Source organism: Callionymus lyra, chromosome 6 (assembly GCF_982586985.1).
Source record: "Callionymus lyra chromosome 6, fCalLyr1.hap1.1, whole genome shotgun sequence".
Classification (NCBI taxonomy): Eukaryota; Metazoa; Chordata; class Actinopteri; order Syngnathiformes; family Callionymidae; genus Callionymus; species Callionymus lyra.
In genome coordinates, this window is record NC_141823.1 from 3718757 (window position 1) to 3741461 (window position 22705).

The 22705-nt window shown below is 40.9% G+C and overlaps 2 protein-coding genes across 2 annotated transcripts in view; both read left to right on the top strand.

The window, feature by feature from the left end:
* hsd11b2 (hydroxysteroid (11-beta) dehydrogenase 2) overlaps positions 1–12373 on the top strand; it is a 14354-nt gene extending 1981 nt beyond the window's left edge. The window contains exons 2-5 of the mRNA XM_087793057.1: positions 5091–5303; positions 5888–6073; positions 9548–9685; positions 10978–12373. Coding sequence (XP_087649183.1) covers positions 5091–5303; positions 5888–6073; positions 9548–9685; positions 10978–11387 — 947 coding nt within the window. The 3' untranslated portion in view covers positions 11388–12373. The remainder of the gene's footprint in view (positions 1–5090; positions 5304–5887; positions 6074–9547; positions 9686–10977) is intronic.
* Positions 12374–14414: 2041 nt separating this feature from the next.
* Positions 14415–17583, top strand: LOC148076202 (lysozyme g-like). The gene is made up of 5 exons (XM_087793058.1): positions 14415–14503; positions 14561–14638; positions 16394–16608; positions 16668–16818; positions 17180–17583. Exons 1-5 carry the CDS (start codon positions 14500–14502, stop codon positions 17428–17430), a joined length of 699 nt encoding a protein of 232 aa, XP_087649184.1. The 5' UTR covers positions 14415–14499; the 3' UTR covers positions 17431–17583.
* Positions 17584–22705: the final 5122 nt, after the last annotated feature.

A 22705-nucleotide genomic window follows, 5' to 3' on the forward strand; every position in this document is an offset into this window, starting at 1 on the left:
ATGATGATGATGATGATGATGATGTTGAAGATGATGAAGATGAAGATGATGATGATGATGATGATGATGATGATCATGATGATGATGATGTTGAAGATGATGATGATGATGATGATGATGATGATGATGATGATGATGATGATGATGAAGATGAAGATGATGATGATGATGATGATCATCATGATGATGTTGAAGATGATGATGATGAAGATGATGATGATGATGATGATGAAGATGATGCTGAAGATGATGCTGAAGATGATGATGATGATGCTGAAGATGATGATGATGAAGATGAAGATGAAGAAAGTCACCTGCACAGGTGACTCTCTCTGATTGGCTGTGGTCAGAGTGTGGGGGGGTCACAGCGGGGTTGCCGTGGTAGCGAAGAAGGTGGAAAATGTTCTAATCCTCTTATGAGGCAGTAATTGAGGCACAAAGAGGTGATTGTTCTCAGGATGAGCTTCAGTTTCAGGGCTCATGAGTCCTGACTCCACGGGTGTGCTGGACAGTCTGACCCCATGATGTCATCACGCGTTGTTTTCTCGAGCCGTGGTCATGTGTGGGGTTACTCCAGTTCATATCCAGGAGCTCTCATTGGCTCGTCGACCTCAGCCTGAATACTACCTGGACAGGTCATGAGGTCAAAAGACACCCGACCAATCAGAGGCCAGGAAAATGTCCTCAATCCAGGAGACTCATGCAACTAATCAATTCATCTGTTGATTGTCCGTTTGTGTGTACACTGTGTGTGTTTATATGACACACACACAAATATATAGACACACACTAATATATAGACATACACTAATATATAGACACACACTGATATAGTATACACACACACAAATATATAGACACACACAAATATATAGACACACACTAATATATAGACATACACTAATATATAGACACACACTGATATAGTATACACACACACACAAATATATAGACACACACAAATATATAGACACAAACTAATATATAGACACACACAAATATATAGACACACACTAATATATATACACACACTGATATATTATACACACACACACACAAATAAATAGACACACACAAACAAATATATAGACACACACTAATATATAGACACAAACTAATATATAGACACACGCAAATATATAGACACACACTAATATATAGACACACACTCATATATAAACACACACACAAACATATAGACACACACACTAATATATAGACACACACTAATATATTGACACACACTCATATATAAACACACGCACACAAACATATAGACACACACACTAATATATAGACACACACTAATATATAGACACACACAAATAAATATATAGACACATACACAAATAAATAGACAAACACAAACAAATATATGAACACACAGACAAACAAATATATAAACACACACTAATATATAGACACACACAAATAAATATATAGACACACACTAATATATGGACACAAACACAAATAAATAGACACACACAAAATATATAAACACGCACACAAACATATAGACACACAAATATATAGACACACACTAATACATAGACACACAAACACATATATAGACGCACACTAATATATAGTCACAGACACAAACAAATATATAGACACACACTAATATATAGTCACAGACACAAATAAATATATAGACACACACTAATACATAGACACACAAACACATATATAGACACACACTAATATATAGTCACAGACACAAACAAATATATAGACACACACTAATATATAGTCACAGACACAAATAAATATATAGACACACACTAATATATAGTCACAGACACAAATAAATATATAGACACACACTAATATATAGACACACACACAAACAAAAATATAGACACACACTAATATATAGACACACTAATACATAGACACAAAGACACATATATAGACACACACACAATATATAGTCACAGACACAAATAAATATATAGACACACACTAATATATAGTCACAGACACAAATAAATATATAGACACACACTAATATATAGACACACACACAAACTAACATAAAGACACACACTAATATATAGACACACATTAATACATAGACACAAACACAAATATATAGACACACACACAATATATAAACACACACACAAACATATAGACACACACTAATATATAGACACAAACACAAACATATAGACACACACACAATACATAAACACACACACAAATATATAAACACACACAGTCTATGATAAAGGCACATGTTGAGAGGACTAGTTGTGTGTCAGTTGTGTTGTTGGAGATAAACCGACAACAGCTGCAGAGTCTCTGAGGCAGATGTGAAGCTGTGGGGCCCCTCGGACCCCCACACTTACGTAAGCCCCTCCTGCCGCGCAGACATGTCAGCCAGTGCAGCTGCGACTGTTGGACACCCATGTGTGTGTTTGTGTGTTTGTGTGTTTGTGTGTTCGTCCTCCTGGACCTGCACTTGCACCACAACTCATCGGAGAGGAGGGGGGGGGCACTTGAAACCTGCTGAGTCAACACACACACACACACACACACACACACAGGACGACACACACCAAATAATACGCAACACATGCCCAGACTTCTGAACAAATACACACCTTAATTGACTCTTGAACACTTGTTGGCACTCACAGACTCACACATACCTGAGTGAATGCTCACACACCCACACTCACCTGCATGGAAGAAGACTCAACAACACACTCGCACAATATTACACACACACTCAGCCATACAGAGAAACACGAACAAAGAAACACAAATGCAAAGATCAGAGATCATCGCTCTCACACAGACTCACACAACTAAATAAATACACACACACGTGCATTTAAAATGTACAAAACTATTTCCATTCAACAACAAAAAAAATACACACACAGCCATACAGAGAAACACAAAGTCTCAATTCCACACACAAATAGACTTAGATACACACCAATTATGGATCTCACACTGACTCACACACAAACCTTAATAAGCACAAACACACACACACTTATCCTCACATACACACTTAACGTGCAAGTGTGTGCTTGTGACAGCATATGTATGTGTGTGTGTGCATGTGCACATCTATCTGCTAATTTGTGCATACGTGTGTGTGTATTTGTGTGTGTGCATAAGTGTGTAAAAGTGTGTGTGAATGTGAAAATGTGTGTTTGTGTGTGCGTATGTAGGTGTGTCTGTGTGTGTGTGTAGATGTGTGTGTGCATGTGAGTGTGTATTCCCGTCACTGCTGGAGTGGGTCCAGGAACACGGTGTGACTGAAGGTGACAACACCCGGACACTCCTGCGCTCAGAGAACATTAGGATCCGCTGGTTCTGGATCAGCTCGCCCGCACAACACACACACTGACCTACAACCTCACACCAGCTCGCCCGCACAACAGAAGAGAAGAAGGATGTGTCTCGCCTGCAGTTCATACTAAACTCTGCAGCCAGAATTCTGAGCCGCTCTAGTAGAAGAACTCACATTTCTCCTTCAAACTCTTCACTGGCTGCTCTAGTAGAAGAACTCACATTTCTCCTTCAAACTCTTCACTGGCTGCTCTAGTAGAAGAACTCACATTTCTCCTTCAAACTCTTCACTGGCTGCTCTAGTAGAAGAACTCACATTTCTCCTTCAAACTCTTCACTGGCTGCTCTAGTAGAAGAACTCACATTTCTCCTTCAAACTCTTCACTGGCTGCTCTAGTAGAAGAACTCACATTTCTCCTTCAAACTCTTCACTGGCTGCTCTAGTAGAAGAACTCACATTTCTCCTTCAAACTCTTCACTGGCTGCTCTAGTAGAAGAACTCACATTTCTCCTTCAAACTCTTCACTGGCTGCCAGTTTCTTTCAGGATCATTTTAAAATTCTGGTTCTTACTTTCAGATCTATTCATGGTCAAACCTTCCATCAGTGATCTGATCCAGATTTACACCCCAGCTCGGGCTCTGAGGTCTGTGGATCAGAATCTACTGATGGCTCCTGAACACACTTCATGACCAGAGGAGAGAAATCTTTCCAGACACCTCCTTCAAGAAACATCTCAAGACATTCTTATTTGTGATTTTCTGGAACTCCGCATCTCCATTTTTTCGGAGATGCCCGAATCGCCTGCAGTTCATACAAAACTCTGCAGCCAGAATTCTGATTTGCTCTAGTAGAAGAACTCACATTTCTCCGATCCTTAAAACTCTTCACTGGCTTCCAGTTTCTTTCAGGATCTCCCTCTGTGTTTGATGATCTACTGACTCCTTCAAGAAACATCTGTGTTTGATGATCTACTGACTCCTTCAAGAAACCTCTGTGTTTGATGATCTACTGACTCCTTCAAGAAACATCTGTGTTTGATGATCTACTGACTCCTTCAAGAAACATCTGTGTTTGATGATCTACTGACTCCTTCAAGAAACCTCTGTGTTTGATGATCTACTGACTCCTTCAAGAAACATCTGTGTTTGATGATCTACTGACTCCTTCAAGAAACATCTGTGTTTGATGATCTACTGACTCCTTCAAGAAACATCTGTGTTTGATGATCTACTGACTCCTTCAAGAAACCTCTGTGTTTGATGATCTACTGACTCCTTCAAGAAACATCTGTGTTTGATGATCTACTGACTCCTTCAAGAAACATCTGTGTTTGATGATCTACTGACTCCTTCAAGAAACATCTGTGTTTGATGATCTACCGACTCCTTCAAGAAACATCTGTGTTTGATGATCTACTGACTCCTTCAAGAAACATCTGTTTGATGATCTACTGACTCCTTCAAGAAACATCTGTGTTTGATGATCCACTGACTCCTTCAAGAAACATCTGTGTTTGATGATCCACTGACTCCTTCGAGAAACATCTTAAGAGAATAATTATGTTGATGAATTTAATGGACCAGAACATTATGACCACCTGACCCCACGCATTAAGCTAGAGACTATCTCTGATGTGTGGAGGTTTCTGGCTCCAGGGTCAACAGTAGATAATGATTTCCTGCAGCAAAGAGCAAGAGTCGGGGACACCCTGGAAAGCTCGATATTGATTGTATATTTTTCTTTGCTGAAGGTCATGTTGTTTTTTCCCGCCAGGATGCGACTCGGGATTCGGGAGCGCGGCGGCGAAGCGTCTGGACGCCCTGGGCTTCGAGGTGTTCGCCACGGTGCTGGACCTGACGGGAGAGGGCGCTAGAGAGCTGCGGAGGACCTGCTCGTCCAGACTCACCGTCCTGCAGGTGGACATCACGCAGCCTCAGCAGGTCCACAAGGCTCTGCTGGAGATCAGGACCAGACTCGGACCCAAGGGTGGGAGAAGTTGTCGACTCTTGTGTGTCACTGTGGACGTGTGTGTTTGTTTCGTTGTGTGTGAACTTTGAGTGAATGGTTTGTGCTTATGCAACTTTTTATGATGGTGTGTGTTTTGTGTGTTCAATTATCTTACATAAAACAGAAGCCCTTGAGTGACAAGTGCACTATCTCTGAACTCTGATATGATAAGATGAAAGATCACACACACATGCACACGCACACACACTCCAACGAATACGCCCACATACGCACGTGCAAACACACACACACTCACAAACGCACACACAAAAACCTTTCGCACACAAACACACTCACAGGCACATGCAACACACACATAGACTTGTGAACACACACACTCATGCACCCACAATAAAAACACACACATGCACTTGCGGACGGTACAAATAGATACATGCACTGATAAAAACACAAACACACACACAATCCCGCACGTACGCACAAATTCCGTTGGCACACATACTCGCATACTTGCACACCCACTAACAGAAACACACACAAACACACACAGTCTTGTAATACGACACACGGGGTAACCAAGTGTGTTTTGTGTGTGTGTGCAGGTCTCTGGGGTTTGGTGAACAACGCTGGTGTGTGTGTGAACTTCGGGGAAACAGAGCTGTCACTCACATCCAACTTCCGCGGCTGCATGGAAGTGAATTTCTTTGGAACGTTGGACGTTACAAAGACTTTCCTGCCTCTGTTGAGACAAGCCAGAGGTCGACTGGTCACCATCTCCAGCCCTGCAGGTGACACTTACACACTTACATGTATACACACTTACACACACACATGTATACACACTTACACACTTACATGTATACACACTTACACACTTACATGTATACACACTTACACACTTACATGTATACACACTTACACACTTACATGTATACACACTTACACACACACATGTATACACACTTACACACTTACATGTATACACACTTACACACTTACATGTATACACACTTACACACACACATGTATACACACTTACACACTTACATGTATACACACTTACACACACACATGTATACACACTTACACACTTACATGTATACACACTTACACACTTACATGTATACACACTTACACACACACATGTATACACACTTACACACTTACATGTATACACACTTACACACTCACATGTATACACACACACACACATGTATACACACACACACACATGTATACACACACACACATGTATACACACTTACACACTTACATGTGTACACACTTACACACACACATGTATACACACTTACACACACACATGTATACACACTTACACACACACATGTATACACACACACAAACTTACATGTATACACACTTACACACTTTCATGTATACACACTTACACACTTACATGTATACACACTTACACACACACATGTATACACACTTACACACTTACATGTATACACACTTACACGCTTACATGTATACACACACACACACATGTATACACACACACACACACACACAATTGCATGTATACAAACTTACACACTCATATGTATACAAACTTAAACACACACATGCATGTATACACAAACACATGCATGTATACACACTTAAACACTCATATGTATACACACTTACACATACACATGCATGTATACACAAACACATGCTTGTATACACACTTAAACACTCATATGTATACACACTTACACATACACATGCTTGTATACACACTTAAACACTCATATGTATACACACTTACACATACACATGCTTGTATACACACTTAAACACTAATATGTATACACACGTACACACACACATGCATGTATACACAAACACATGCTTGTATACACACTTAAACACTCATATGTATACACACTTACACATACACATGCTTGTATACACACTTAAACACTCATATGTATACACACTTACACATACACATGCATGTATACACACTTAAACACTAATATGTATACACACTTACACACACACATGCATGTATACACAAACACATGCATGTATACACACTTAAACACTCATATGTATACACACTTACACATACACATGCATGTATACACACTTAAACACTAATATGTATACACACTTACACACACACATGCATGTATACACAAACACATGCATGTATACACACTTAAACACTCATATGTATACACACTTACACATACACATGCATGTATACACACTTAAACACTCATATGTATACACACTTACAAGTACACATGCTTGTATACACACTTAAACACTCATATGTATACACACTTACACATACACATGCTTGTATACACACTTAAACACTAATATGTATACACACGTACACATACACATGCATGTATACACAAACACATGCTTGTATACACACTTAAACACTCATATGTATACACACTTACAAATACACATGCTTGTATACACACTTAAACACTAATATGTATACACACTTACACATACACATGCATGTATACACAAACACATGCTTGTATACACACTTAAACACTCATATGTATACACACTTACACATACACATGCTTGTATACACACTTAAACACTCATATGTATACACACTTACACATACACATGCATGTATACACACTTAAACACTAATATGTATACACACTTACACACACACATGCATGTATACACAAACACATGCATGTATACACACTTAAACACTCATATGTATACACACTTACACATACACATGCATGTATACACACTTAAACACTAATATGTATACACACTTACACACACACATGCATGTATACACAAACACATGCATGTATACACACTTAAACACTCATATGTATACACACTTACACATACACATGCATGTATACACACTTAAACACTCATATGTATACACACTTACACATACACATGCATGTATACACACTTAAACACTCACATGTATACACACTTATACACTCACACATGCATACACACTTACACACTCACATGTATACACACTTACACATGCATGTACACACACTTACACACTCACACATGCATGTATACACACACACATGCATACACACTTACACACTCACATGTATACACACTTACACACTCACACATGCATGTATACACACTTACACACTCACATGTATACAGACTTACACACTCACACATGCATGTATAAACACTTACACACTCACATGTATACAGACTTACACACTCACACATGCATGCATACACACTTACACACTCACATGTATACACACTTACACACACACATGCATGTATAAACACACACATGCATGTATACACACTTACACACACGCATGTGTACACACTTACACATACGTGCATGTATACACACTTGAACACACACATGCATGTATGCACACTTACACAAACACACACTCCCATTTATACACACACAAACACATACACTCGCATGTATGCACACCTACACACATGCACAAACACACACACACTTGCATGCATGCACATTTACACACATATACATGCACACACACTCTTCTGTATACACATTTACCACAGACACACACATGCACAAACAGTCTTCTGTATACACACTTACACAGACACATACACATGCACAAACACTCTTGTGTATACACACTTACACAGACACACACACATGCACAAACACTCTTCTGTATACACACTTACACAGACACATACACATGCACAAACAATCTTCTGTATACACACTTACACAGACACATACACATGCACAAACACTCTTCTGTATACACACTTACACAGACACATACATTAGTGCACACTTATATACAAACACACACCTTCACATGCACACACACATACATATGTCACACACGAAAGCACAGGCATACACAAGAACACACACACTTATACAGTACAAGCAAAAAACGTATACACACTCACAACACCCCCACACACACACATCTGTTAAATTGGAACACATTTTTTCTACTTAACATCCAAGTCATACAATTGTCAATTTTCTGTCTTTCCTGAGCAAAGTGTTCTGCCAAAACATCCCGAGACCACAAGTACACACCTACGCACACACACACGCACACACACTGTTAATCGTCTAATCTCATCACATCTTTTCCTTTTTTTTGAGGGGATTCCAGGAATTACACGCACACACACGCAGAGACAAACACACACTGGCATGCACACACACACGTAGAACAGACACACACGCAGGTAAACAGTGTGTGAAAGTGAGTGGTCATTATGTAACGGCTCATCTGTCTTCCATCACTCAGGCGACCAGCCGTTCCCGTGTCTGGCGGCGTACGGCGCCTCCAAGGCGGCGCTCAACCTTCTGGTCAACACGCTGCGGCACGAGCTGCAGCCCTGGGGCGTCAAGGTGTCCATCGTCCTGCCGGCGTCATACAAGACAGGTAACCGTGGCGACTCGGAATAATCGACTCGCTCTCTGATAGGCAGCGAACCCGGGTATGACGCTGAAGGAAGTTAAACCCGGTCAATGTTCGGAGCGACTCTAGGGGACGATCACCGGAGCGCCCTCCGAAGTGCCTTCTAGGGTTCCTCCTAGTGACGCCGTAGCGTTCGACCGTGTCTTTGGAGACCGGCTTGCCGAAGAGAACGCCGGCAGGTTCTTGATCTGAGGTTCACACGACTCGCGGGCTCGCCGAGCGGTGGAGCGAGTGACAGCGGGATTATCTGAAACACAATTCCCGCGGCTTAACGTGGGAACAGCCGGATCAACTGTCCCGAACAGACGTTTACATCACCGCGTCCAATCACACGACAGACGTGCACAAAGAAAGAGCTAATGAAGTCAACGCACCTGAGCCGACAGGTTAACCCTTAAATGTCCAGGAGCACAAACACTCCAACCTCTTTAGGGTTAAACCCTCTTAACAAGCAGAGCAACCGTCCACTTCCTGTTGAGCACCTTGTTGGGTTACATTACAAATATGATCCCACTTTGGGATTTTTTACTTTGCGTTCTTGTCGTGACATAAAACTCCAAACTTTTCTAAACAAAAACATTTATATCAGCAAAAAGATTTACTTCCTGAAAGTGATGTGGCTTGAGCTCCCGGAGGAAGTCCAAACAGGAAGTCAATGAACTGAAAAAATGCCAACACAGGAAGTTGACAAATGCTAATCAAACAGGAAGTAAACAAGAGATATGAAAATGTTTAATGTTTGGGGAAAATTACTTTTAAACCTAAATTTAAAGTTTCCAAAATGTTTTTCATACTTGTCAAAAATCCTAAAACTTGAAAAACTTTTAACATTAACTTGAAAACTTGAAATAACATTTGACATGTTTGGAAACAAGAAAAATTCATATCAGCAAAAGTACTTCCTGGACGTAATGTGGCCAAAACTCCTGGAGGAACACGAGTGGCTAAATCGTAAAAAGTAGACACATGTCACCCGAAAACAAAACAAATGTCGGTTGGACCCAATCTTTCCCAAACAGGAAGTCAATGAATCTCATCCAAAAAGAAAGTGATAATATTTCAAAGACTGGACATTAAAAAAAAATCAACTGAACAGGGAGTAAACGTTGTGTAGGTACACAGGAAGTAGACAAATCTGCTTCCTCCCGAAGCCACATCATGTTAAAAACTTGATCTAAATGTTTCAAGTTTTGGGGAAATAACCTGCATTAGAAGTTTCAGTATTTCTGACGGACCTGTCATTGCTCCCCCTGCAGGTCAGTCAAGCAACTACACCTACTGGGAGGAGCAGCACAAGCAGCTGCTGGGAAGTCTGTCGCCGGCGCTGCTGGAGGACTACGGCGAGGACTACATGGACGAGACCAGGCAGCTGTTCCAGAGCTTCGCCCAACAGGCCGACCCCGACCTCACCCCGGTCGTGGACACCATCGTGGAGGCGCTGTTGTCGCCGCAGCCGCGGCCGCAGTACTACGCCGGCCCCGGCGTGGGCCTCATGTACTTCATCCACAGCTACTGTCCCTTCAGCGTCAGCAACCTCTTCCTCCAGAAACTGTTCATGAAGAAGACGCTGATGCCGCGGGCGCTGCGCAAGCAGACGCACTTCGACCTGAGCCTACACAACAACAACAACAACAACAACAACGAGGAGAAAGTCAAGTTGACCTGAGACACGAGGATTGTGTCCTGAGGGATCATGGGTTCTCAGGTCAGTTAGAGATGGACCAGCTGAAAAGACTCGTGGTGACACTGAAACACCTTCTCTCAGCTCGGCCTCCTCGGCCGATGACGTTTCATCAGACTTCGCGACACAGAAGATTCTGACCCAGCACCAAAACTGACAACGGCAGCTCTACACTAGCGTCAAGATGATGTTACCACTTCGTTACGTCCAGGACGCTCTACCGGATTTGCGTCCGCGACACTGACTCAATGCACTAACCGCCTGTCGCCATCTTGACTCTCAAACTGCCAACCACTCATTTCAATGCCAGCGAAGAGAGTCGTGCTAACTCACCTTAGCTTCTTGCCAGCGTCATCCGACTAAACGTTTCTATTTTAAAACATTCTCTTTGATTGTCGCTGACTCTTCACTACTATCACGCTGTAGTGTTAGCTCCTGCATCATTAGCATCCTTCATCATGCTAACACATAGCTATGTACTAGCATCAGTTGCTATGTAAACACTTGTTTTAACTACTTTCACCCAAGATGTCGGTAGTTTCCTCTAGATCTAGATCAATCAGCCAAGGGGTCTAAAGTTATTGGATATTCAAAATGGTGGATCAGAGAAGAAGAATTGTCTCTAAACTCTGGGCTCTGATTGCTTAACAGATTTGTTTCCCCATATTTATTTTCTATCTTTAGAATTCGTGGCTCAGTTCCACGCTGGCGCTCGTCCAACACAAACACTGACTCACAACCTCAGCTCGACAATCTTTAGACTCTTCGCGCTGATGCTGGCACGTGTTAGCATCGCCGTTAGCATCAGCGCTAACGACTTCCTCAGCACTCTTCACTGATGTTTGTTTTGAATGTAACACACAAGATGTAGCATATACTTGATGTTTGTCCAACTATTTATGTCCTTTTTTAAATAAAGTTAAAACACAATGTAAAAATGATTTGATAGAAATAAAGAAAACTTCATGCAACCATGGATTCTTCTTTGTTTGTTTACACTCCTGCAGATGTTCGGAGGCCGATAATCAAGAAACCGAGGACTCTGGTTTTGAAGCAGCACTTTCTCGCCACCTAGTGGACACGGTGTGAATAGCTGTTTTATCGTGTTTGTCTTTGTCACAAACACAGTGTTGGATTGTCACTGATGGACTCACTAAGTCACTCCCATGACTCATCTAGCTGTGAGGTCCAAACAAGTCTTGTTACATTACCCGACCCGTTTTTCTCTGCTGTTCCCCCCGACGGGCCCCCACATCTGTGGGCCGACCACCCCAGTTCTGGATCAGAACACAGCAGGACCAGATCGCAAATAACTACTTCACAAATAAAGGCTCACAAATAGTTACACACAGTTCACGTTGAATGACACAAACCATCACATTTATAGACAAATAATAAAACAAACACACACTTGACAATGCACATGTGAACACACAGACACACTAGCCATGACACACAAATGCACACACACACGGACATGGATGTGCACACACACACAAATTCACATAGATACCCAAATGGACATACACACACACTCACAAACAAAGATGACCTCATGAACACAAATTCACAAACACACTTAAGTACACGCTCACACAAACACGCTCAAACCATCACATACACACAAAAACACGCACTTGTGTACACACAAACATGCACACTCTCAAGTACACACAAACACACACTTGCACTCACATTGACATAAAAGCATCACATACACACACTCTCAAGTACACACTCACACAAACGCACACAGGCACTAACGAACACACAAGCACTCAGATACACACTTGCACTCACATACACGTAAACCATCACAAACACAAACACACAAACTCTCAAGTACACGCTCCCCAAAACACACGCATGCACTCACATACACTCAAGCACTCAGATACACACTTGTATTCACATACATATAAACTACACATACACATAAACACACACACTGGTGTTCACACACGCACTTATGTACACACAAACACACTCTCAAGTACACGTTCACACAAACACACACATGTACTCACATACACACAAACACCCACATACAAACAAACGCTTACTCAGGTACACACAAACAAACACATTAACACACATTCACATACAAACACACACTCATGTACACACACACACTCTTGTCATCTAGTGGTCTTTCAAGGTGAAGTATCATGATACCGTGTCTTTACTACACAACTGTGTAACACACCACTGTCACCAATTGTCTCCTTAATAAACGTTAAAGGTATGAAGCGCCCCCTGCTGGACAAACAACTTTATTTTTCCCAACACGTTAAATGGCTGAAATACCTTCAAAGTTGTCAGAAGTTTTTTAACTTCTTTCATCAAACACTTGTTTTGATTTCTCTTTGTTTGACCACAACTTTTGTTCGTGTTGTTTCTGTCGCCTTCGACGACAAACAACTTTCCGTTCAAATATATCATTATTTGTTTATGGAACTGGAGACTTTGCTTTTAAACAACATTTTGCCCTTTGGTTGCAACTTTGTCAGCACATTTTCAAAACAACTTTATTTAAAAACAACAATGACAGTAGCTGAAGCTGTTACAAACAACAACCTTGTTTTGTTAAAAAATGAATAAGATCTTGTGTTTTACGATAGAAACAGCAAAATGATAGTTTTGAGAGAAATTACTAATAATAACTAACAGATAAACTAATGATACAAACTTTGAAAAATAACATGTTATGCAGGAGGAACTAAAAAGGAAGCTATAATATTATGTTCTTGAATAGAATCAGCAGCTACACACAAATACACACAGATAGATGTAAACATTTTTCTAATATATTTTAATAAAGATATTAACATCAGTTATGTCTGGTTGTGATGACTTCACTTCCTGTCATACTTTATATCACACAGTCTAACTGAACACGCTATGAGTTTTGCTAACACAGGAGCGCCCCCTGCAGCCTCTCACCGTCACCACATCCGTTTACAGCAAGTCACGTGTTTTAGATGAACCAGCCGTAAGCCCCCCCCCCACCCATCCTGAACCTCCACTACAAGACTGAGAGCGAGATGTTAGATCTGCAGGAGACTGGACTGAAGAAGGTTCCTCTGGAGACACAGACATGAGTGAGTGATGAAGCTTCTACAACGTTCTACAGGTCGTGACCTCTTGACCTCTTGCAGCGTACGCCGACATCATGGATGTGAAGACGAGCGGAGCGTCTCAGAAAACAGCAGATCAGGATAATCTGGGTTATAACGGTAAAGTACATTTGATTTAAAGACAGAGAATATTTCTTTAATCTAATCATTGAGTTTATTATAAGAGTTGAGCTGAAGTGTGTATGTGTGCATGTGTGTTAAAGTGTGTATGTGCGTGTGTGTTAAAGTGTGTATGTGTGCATGTGTGTTAAAGTGTGTATGTGCGTGTGTGTTAAAGTGTGTATGTGCGTGTGTGTTAAAGTGTGCATGTGTGTTAAAGTGTGTATGTGTGCATGTGTGTTAAAGTGTGTATGTGCGTGTGTGTTAAAGTGTGTATGTGGGCATGTGTGTTAAAGTGTGTATGTGCGTGTGTGTTAAAGTGTGTATGTGCGTGTGTGTTAAAGTGTGCATGTGTGTTAAAGTGTGTATGTGTGCATGTGTGTTAAAGTGTGTATGTGCGTGTGTGTTAAAGTGTGTATGTGCGTGTGTTAAAGAGTGTATGTGCATGTGTGTAAAAGTGTGTATATGCGTGTGTGTTAAAGTGTGTATGTACATGTGTGTTAAAGTGTGTATGTGTGTTTAAGTGTGTTTGTGCATGTGTGTAAATTGTGTATGTGTGTGTTAAAGTGTGTTTGTGCATGTGTGTTAAAGTGTGTATGTGCGTGTGTGTTAAAGTGTGTATGTGCATGTGTGTTAAAGTGTGCATGTGTGTTTAAGTGTGTTTGTGCATGTGTGTTAAAGTGTGTTAAAGTGTGTATGTGCGTGTGTGTTAAAGTGTGTATCTGTGTGTGTTAAAGAGTGTATGTGCATGTGTGTAAAAGTTTGTATATGCGTGTGTGTTAAAGTGTGTATGTGCATGTGTGTTAAAGTGTGTATGTGCGTGTGTGTTAAAGTGTGTTTGTGCGTGTCCGTTAAAGTGTGTATGTGCGTGTGTGTTAAAGTGTGTATGTGCGTGTGTGTTAAAGTGTGTTTGTGCGTGTGTGTTAAAGTGTGTTTGTGCGTGTGTGTTAAAGTGTGTTTGTGCGTGTGTGTTAAAGTGTGTATGTGCGTGTGTGTTAAAGTGTGTATGTGCGTGTGTGTTAAAGTGTGTTTGTGCGTGTGTGTTAAAGTGTGTTTGTGCGTGTGTGTTAAAGTGTGTTTGTGCGTGTGTGTTAAAGTGTGTTTGTGCGTGTGTGTTAAAGTGTGTTTGTGCGTGTGTGTTAAAGTGTGTATGTGCGTGTGTGTTAAAGTGTGTTTGTGCGTGTGTGTTAAAGTGTGTATGTGCGTGTGTGTTAAAGTGTGTTTGTGCGTGTGTGTTAAAGTGTGTTTGTGCGTGTGTGTTAAAGTGTGTTTGTGCGTGTGTGTTAAAGTATGTATGTGCATGTGTGTAAAAGTGTGTATATGCGTGTGTGTTAAAGTGTGTATGTGCATGTGTGTTAAAGTGTGTTTGTGCGTGTGTGTTAAAGTGTGTTTGTGCGTGTGTGTGTTAAAGTATGTATGTGCATGTGTGTAAAAGTGTGTATATGCGTGTGTGTTAAAGTGTGTATGTGCATGTGTGTTAAAGTGTGTTTGTGCGTGTGTGTTAAAGTGTGTTTGTGCGTGTGTGTTAAAGTGTGTATATGTGTGTGTGTTAAAGTGTGTGTGCCCATTGAGGGTTTCCCATTTTTCCTTTTTTGGTCTGGGCTCCACCAGCCCCATGGGAAAAGACATGTTCTGGCTCAGCTCTTTCGTCCTCTCATGACTCAAGTCTACGTTTTTAATCATGTCCATGTTTGTTTGTTGAGTTCCTGTCATTGTAGAAGTGCTGTTCTCAGTGGTCATGTGACCTCCTCACAGGGGTGGACGCCTCTGAGACGATGGCAGAAGCAGACCTGAAGCGAATGAGAAAATATTACAAAACAATAAAACAAGTTGGAAGGACATACGATGTGGATCCACACCTGATCGCCGGGATCATCTCCAGAGAGTCTCGAGCTGGACACACTCTCAAAAAGGGCTGGGGGGACTGGGACCCAGGGAGACAGGCCTATAATGGTTTTGGACTGATGCAGGTCTGTGACTCTCCGACTGTCTCGCTGCCGCTCGCTCACTTCCTCTCTGCTCTCTGCAGGTCGACGTGAACCCCAGAGGAGGAGGACACACACCTGAAGGTGCGTGGGACAGTAAGACTCACCTGATGCAGGGCACGAGGATCCTGGTCCATTTCATCAAACTGATCCGAAAGAAGTTTCCCAGGTGGAGCTCTGAGGAGCAGCTGAAAGGTTTGACTTCTGCTGTCATGACACGACTTGAACACATCGAGTGTCTCAATTTGATATTAGAAATGATATTTTATTATTTAATAATACATTTACGTGATTCACTCACGGAGGCTGCTATGTTAGCCACGAGCTAAGATAGCAATTATAGTATTCAGCTTAAAAAGTTCAATATAAAAATAATCAAAATTTAATATAAAACACTATTTGACAATGAAACAAGGAAGAAAGTTCAACATTTAAAATATACAATTCAACAATTCAATGTTCTGATGACACTGATACAATGAAATACTACAGTTTTTCACTCTTTTGTACCAGTTTAGTCCTCTATGCAGACTTGAACAAAAGTGTTTTCCTGCAGGAGGCATCGCCGCCTACAACATGGGGGACGGAAGCGTCCGTGAAGGTTACGACGTGGATCACTTCACCACCGGCGAAGACTATTCCAACGATGTGGTGGCTCGAGCTCAGTGGTTCAAGCGTCAGAGGAAGAAAGAGGACGAGGAGGAGAAGGTGAAGTTGGCGCTGGGGGTTGGTGTGGTGCTGGTCGTCGGCGTCGCTGCTGTGGTTCTGTGTGGACCTGCAGGAGGGTTGGCAGCACTCTGTCTCTAATCCGTCATGTGATCTCTGTCAGTCCACCAAACTAACCGAAACTGAACGACATCAGTGTAGCTTGTGTTGCACCAGTTGTCGTCCTGCTGTTGTGTTGACAACAACAAACATTCCTTTTGTTAAGCGTTCACTTGAATAAACGTGTTCACCTGCTGTTTGTCATCGTGTCATGTGTTGTGTAGAGGTTAATCAAGGTGAAGTAAATGCTGTTAAAACGTAAAAAACACAAACGACAACCAGAGACTGTTGAAAGTCGTACTAGCGCCCTCCAGTGTACGATTTCCATTTATGTGCTGTTAATTATTTAGGTTTTTGTTAAAATATATATCCCCTAGGTTACCTAAATCATAACTTCAGGTTCTACGATTGATCCTATTGGGACTCAAGTAAGAGCACTCCACTGGGCGACATAGTAAGAACTTTTCACTATTCTTAGAACCTGAAGTTATGAATAGATAACTCATGGTTCAACTTCACGGTGCCACGCCCTCTAACCAAGTTCAGATGTATTTATTTACTTTCTTTTTTATTGGAAATATATATTTTAATTTTCTTTTTTTACTTTAATGCAAGTTTTTTTTTTCCGCATTTGATTATGACGTAATAATGGCTTCCCTCCTTCCCTAACCAGCTGTAATCATGCCTGCTTTGTTTATACAATGAGTCCCTCTGAGGTGGAGACTCCTGGGATTAATGACACATGGTTACAAACCTCCATGTTTGACTAATCACAGCAGAGTGGGTGTGGTTATGGTCAACAAGATTGAATCTATTTCAAAGAAAAGAGAGTTTTGTACAAACACACACATAATACAATAGAGTCACACATCACAACAACACACACACACTGATAATACAATAGAGTCACACATCACAACAACACACACACACTGATAATACAATAGAGTCACACATCACAACAACACACACACACTGATAATACAATAGAGTCACACATCACAACAACACACACACACACTCTGGTGATACAATAGAGTCACACATCACAACAACACACACACTCTGATGATACAATAGAGTCACACATCACAACAACACACACTGATGATACAATAGAGTCACACATCACAACAACACACACACATTGATGATACAATAGAGTCACACATCACAACAACACACACACTGCTGATACAATAGAGTCACACATCACAACAACACACACTGATGGTACAATAGAGTCACACATCACAACAACACACACTGATGATACAATAGAGTCACACATCACAACAACACACACTGATGATACAATAGAGTCACACATCACAACAACACACACTGATGATACAATAGAGTCACACATCACAACAACACACACTGATGATACAATAGAGTCACACATCACAACAACACACACTGATGATACAATAGAGTCACACATCACAACAACACACACACATTGATGATACAATAGAGTCACACATCACAACAACACACACACTGCTGATACAATAGAGTCACACATCACAACAACACACACTGATGGTACAATAGAGTCACACATCACAACAACACACACTGATGATACAATAGAGTCACACATCACAACAACACACACACACTGATAATACAATAGAGTCACACATCACAACAACACACACACACTGATAATACAATAGAGTCACACATCACAACAACACACACACACACTCTGGTGATACAATAGAGTCACACACCACAACAACACACACACTCTGATGATACAATAGAGTCACACATCACAACAACACACACTGATGATACAATAGAGTCACACATCACAACAACACACACACATTGATGATACAATAGAGTCACACATCACAACAACACATACACTGCTGATACAATAGAGTCACACATCACAACAACACACACTGATGGTACAATAGAGTCACACATCACAACAACACACACTGATGATACAATAGAGTCACACATCACAACAACACACACTGATGATACAATAGAGTCACACATCACAACAACACACACTGATGATACAATAGAGTCACACATCACAACAACACACACTGATGATACAATAGAGTCACACATCACAACAACACACACTGATGATACAATAGAGTCACACATCACAACAACACACACACATTGATGATACAATAGAGTCACACATCACAACAACACACACACTGCTGATACAATAGAGTCACACATCACAACAACACACACTGATGGTACAATAGAGTCACACATCACAACAACACACACTGATGATACAATAGAGTCACAGATCACAACAACACACACACACTGATAATACAATAGAGTCACACATCACAACAACACACACACACTGATAATACAATAGAGTCACACATCACAACAACACACACACACACTCTGGTGATACAATAGAGTCACACATCACAACAACACACACACTCTGATGATACAATAGAGTCACACATCACAACAACACACACTGATGATACAATAGAGTCACACATCACAACAACACACACACATTGATGATACAATAGAGTCACACATCACAACAACACACACACTGCTGATACAATAGAGTCACACATCACAACAACACACACTGATGGTACAATAGAGTCACACATCACAACAACACACACTGATGATACAATAGAGTCACACATCACAACAACACACACTGATGATACAATAGAGTCACACATCACAACAACACACACTGATGATACAATAGAGTCACACATCACAACAACACACACTGATGATACAATAGAGTCACACATCACAACAACACACACTGATGATACAATAGAGTCACACATCACAACAACACACACACATTGATGATACAATAGAGTCACACATCACAACAACACACACACTGCTGATACAATAGAGTCACACATCACAACAACACACACTGATGGTACAATAGAGTCACACATCACAACAACACACACTGATGATACAATAGAGTCACACATCACAACAACACACACTGATGATACAATAGAGTCACACATCACAACAACACACACTGATGATACAATAGAGTCACACATCACAACAACACACACTGATGATACAATAGAGTCACACATCCCAACAACACACACTGATGATACAATAAAGTCACACATCACAACAACACACACTGATGATACAATATAGTCACACATCACAATAACACACACACTGATGATACAATAGAGTCACACATCACAACAACACACACTGATGATACAATAGAGTCACACATCACAACAACACACACTGATGATACAATAGAGTCACACATCACAACAACACACACTGATGATACAATAGAGTCACACATCCCAACAACACACACTGATGATACAATAGAGTCACACATCACGACAACACACACTGATGATACAATATAGTCACACATCACAACAACACACACTGATGATACAATATAGTCACACATCACAATAACACACACACTGATGATACAATAGAGTCACACATCACAACAACACACACTGATGATACAATAGAGTCACACATCACAACAACACACACTGATGATACAATAGAGTCACACATCACAATAACACACACACTGATGATACAATAGAGTCACACATCACGACAACACACACTGATGATACAATATAGTCACACATCACGACAACACACACTGATGATACAATAGAGTCACACATCACAACAACACACACTGATGATACAATAGAGTCACACATCACAATAACACACACACTGATGATACAATAGAGTCACACATCACGACAACACACATTGATGATACAATATAGTCACACATCACGACAACACACACTGATGAGTACAATAGACACACACTTAACATAACACACTCGATGTGTTCAAGTCGTGTCATGACAGCAGATGTCAAACCTCTCAGCTGATCCTCAGAGAGCAGAGAGGAAGTGAGCGAGCGGCAGCGAGACAGTCGGAGAGTCACAGACCTGCATCAGTCCAAAACCATTATAGTCCTGTCTCCCTGGGTCCCAGTCCCCCCAGCCCTTTTTGAGAGCGTGTCCAGCTCGAGACTCTCTGGAGATGATCCCGGTGATCAGGTGTGGATCCACATCGTATGTCCTTCCAACTTGTTCTATTGTTTTGTAATATTTTCTCTTTCACGTCAGGTCTGCTTCTGCCATCGTCTCAGACATGGACATGATTACAAACGTAGACTTGAGTCATGAGGTGAGGAAAGAGCTGAGCCAGAGGGCTCACAAGATTTGTGACTGAACGAGAGAAGCTCAGTCATCAAGGGCTCAGAGAAGACATTGAACTGTCGTAGTGAATTAACCACAAACACTAAAACACAATTATTTCATAAAGATGTTTCTGTTATGAATGTTGGTTTTGAAACATCATTAACTACAATAATAATAACAAAAGTCACTTTTGTTCATTATTTAATTGAATTGTTTACCTTAACAAACCACAAGCCTATTTTTCCCGAAATTCCCGAAGGAGACCTCCTGAGGGATCAATAAAGTTCTACCTAACCTAAGCCACATCCATGATGTGGGCGTACTCTGGAAGAGGTCAAGAGGTCACGACCTGTAGAATGTTGTAGAAGCTTCATCACTCACTCATGTCTCACTCTCAGTCTTGTAGTGGAGGTTCAGGATGGGTCGGGGGGGGTTTCACGGCTGGTTCATCTAAAACACGTGACTTGCTGTGAAAGGATGCGGTGACGGTGAGAGGCTGCAGGGGGCGCTCCTGTGTTAGCAAAACTCATAGCGTCTACAGTTAGACTGTATGATATAAAGTATGACAGGAAGTGAAGTCATCACAACCAGACATAACTGATGTTAATATCTTTATTAAAATATATTAGAAAAATGTTTACATCTATCTGTGTGTATTTGTGTGTAGCTGCTGATTCTATTCAAGAAAATAATATTATAGCTTCTTTTTTAGTTCCTCTTGCATAACATGTTATTCTTCAAAGTATTGTATCATTAGTTTATCTGTTAGTTATTATTAGTCATTTATCTCACTTTTACATAATTAAAAAAACAGAATAATTCACTGTATAGAGAGTTAAAGATTTCATCTCTTTATCAGGAATATGTGTCTTAGATCAATCCAGGTTAGTAACTTAGATTTATACTTCAACGATAGATAATGGGTGAGACCAGCCATTATCAAGGCCTACCAGGCAGCGGGTGGATCTAGTCCACCCATTCACCCCTGGTGTGGCGACAGGATCGGTAGCTCATACTGTTTTTGAGCGATGCCATCCCCCCAGAGGCCCGTGGCCCCTGTGGATTTGGATCCT

What these genes read in the sequence shown, in the direction of transcription:
- LOC148076202 (XM_087793058.1), top strand. An exon ending in ATGGTTTTGGACTGATGCAG is followed by an intron (nt 16,609 to 16,667) that starts GTCTGTGACTCT and finishes TGCTCTCTGCAG; the next exon opens with GTCGACGTGAACCCCAGAGG. An exon ending in CTCTGAGGAGCAGCTGAAAG is followed by an intron (nt 16,819 to 17,179) that starts GTTTGACTTCTG and finishes GTTTTCCTGCAG; the next exon opens with GAGGCATCGCCGCCTACAAC.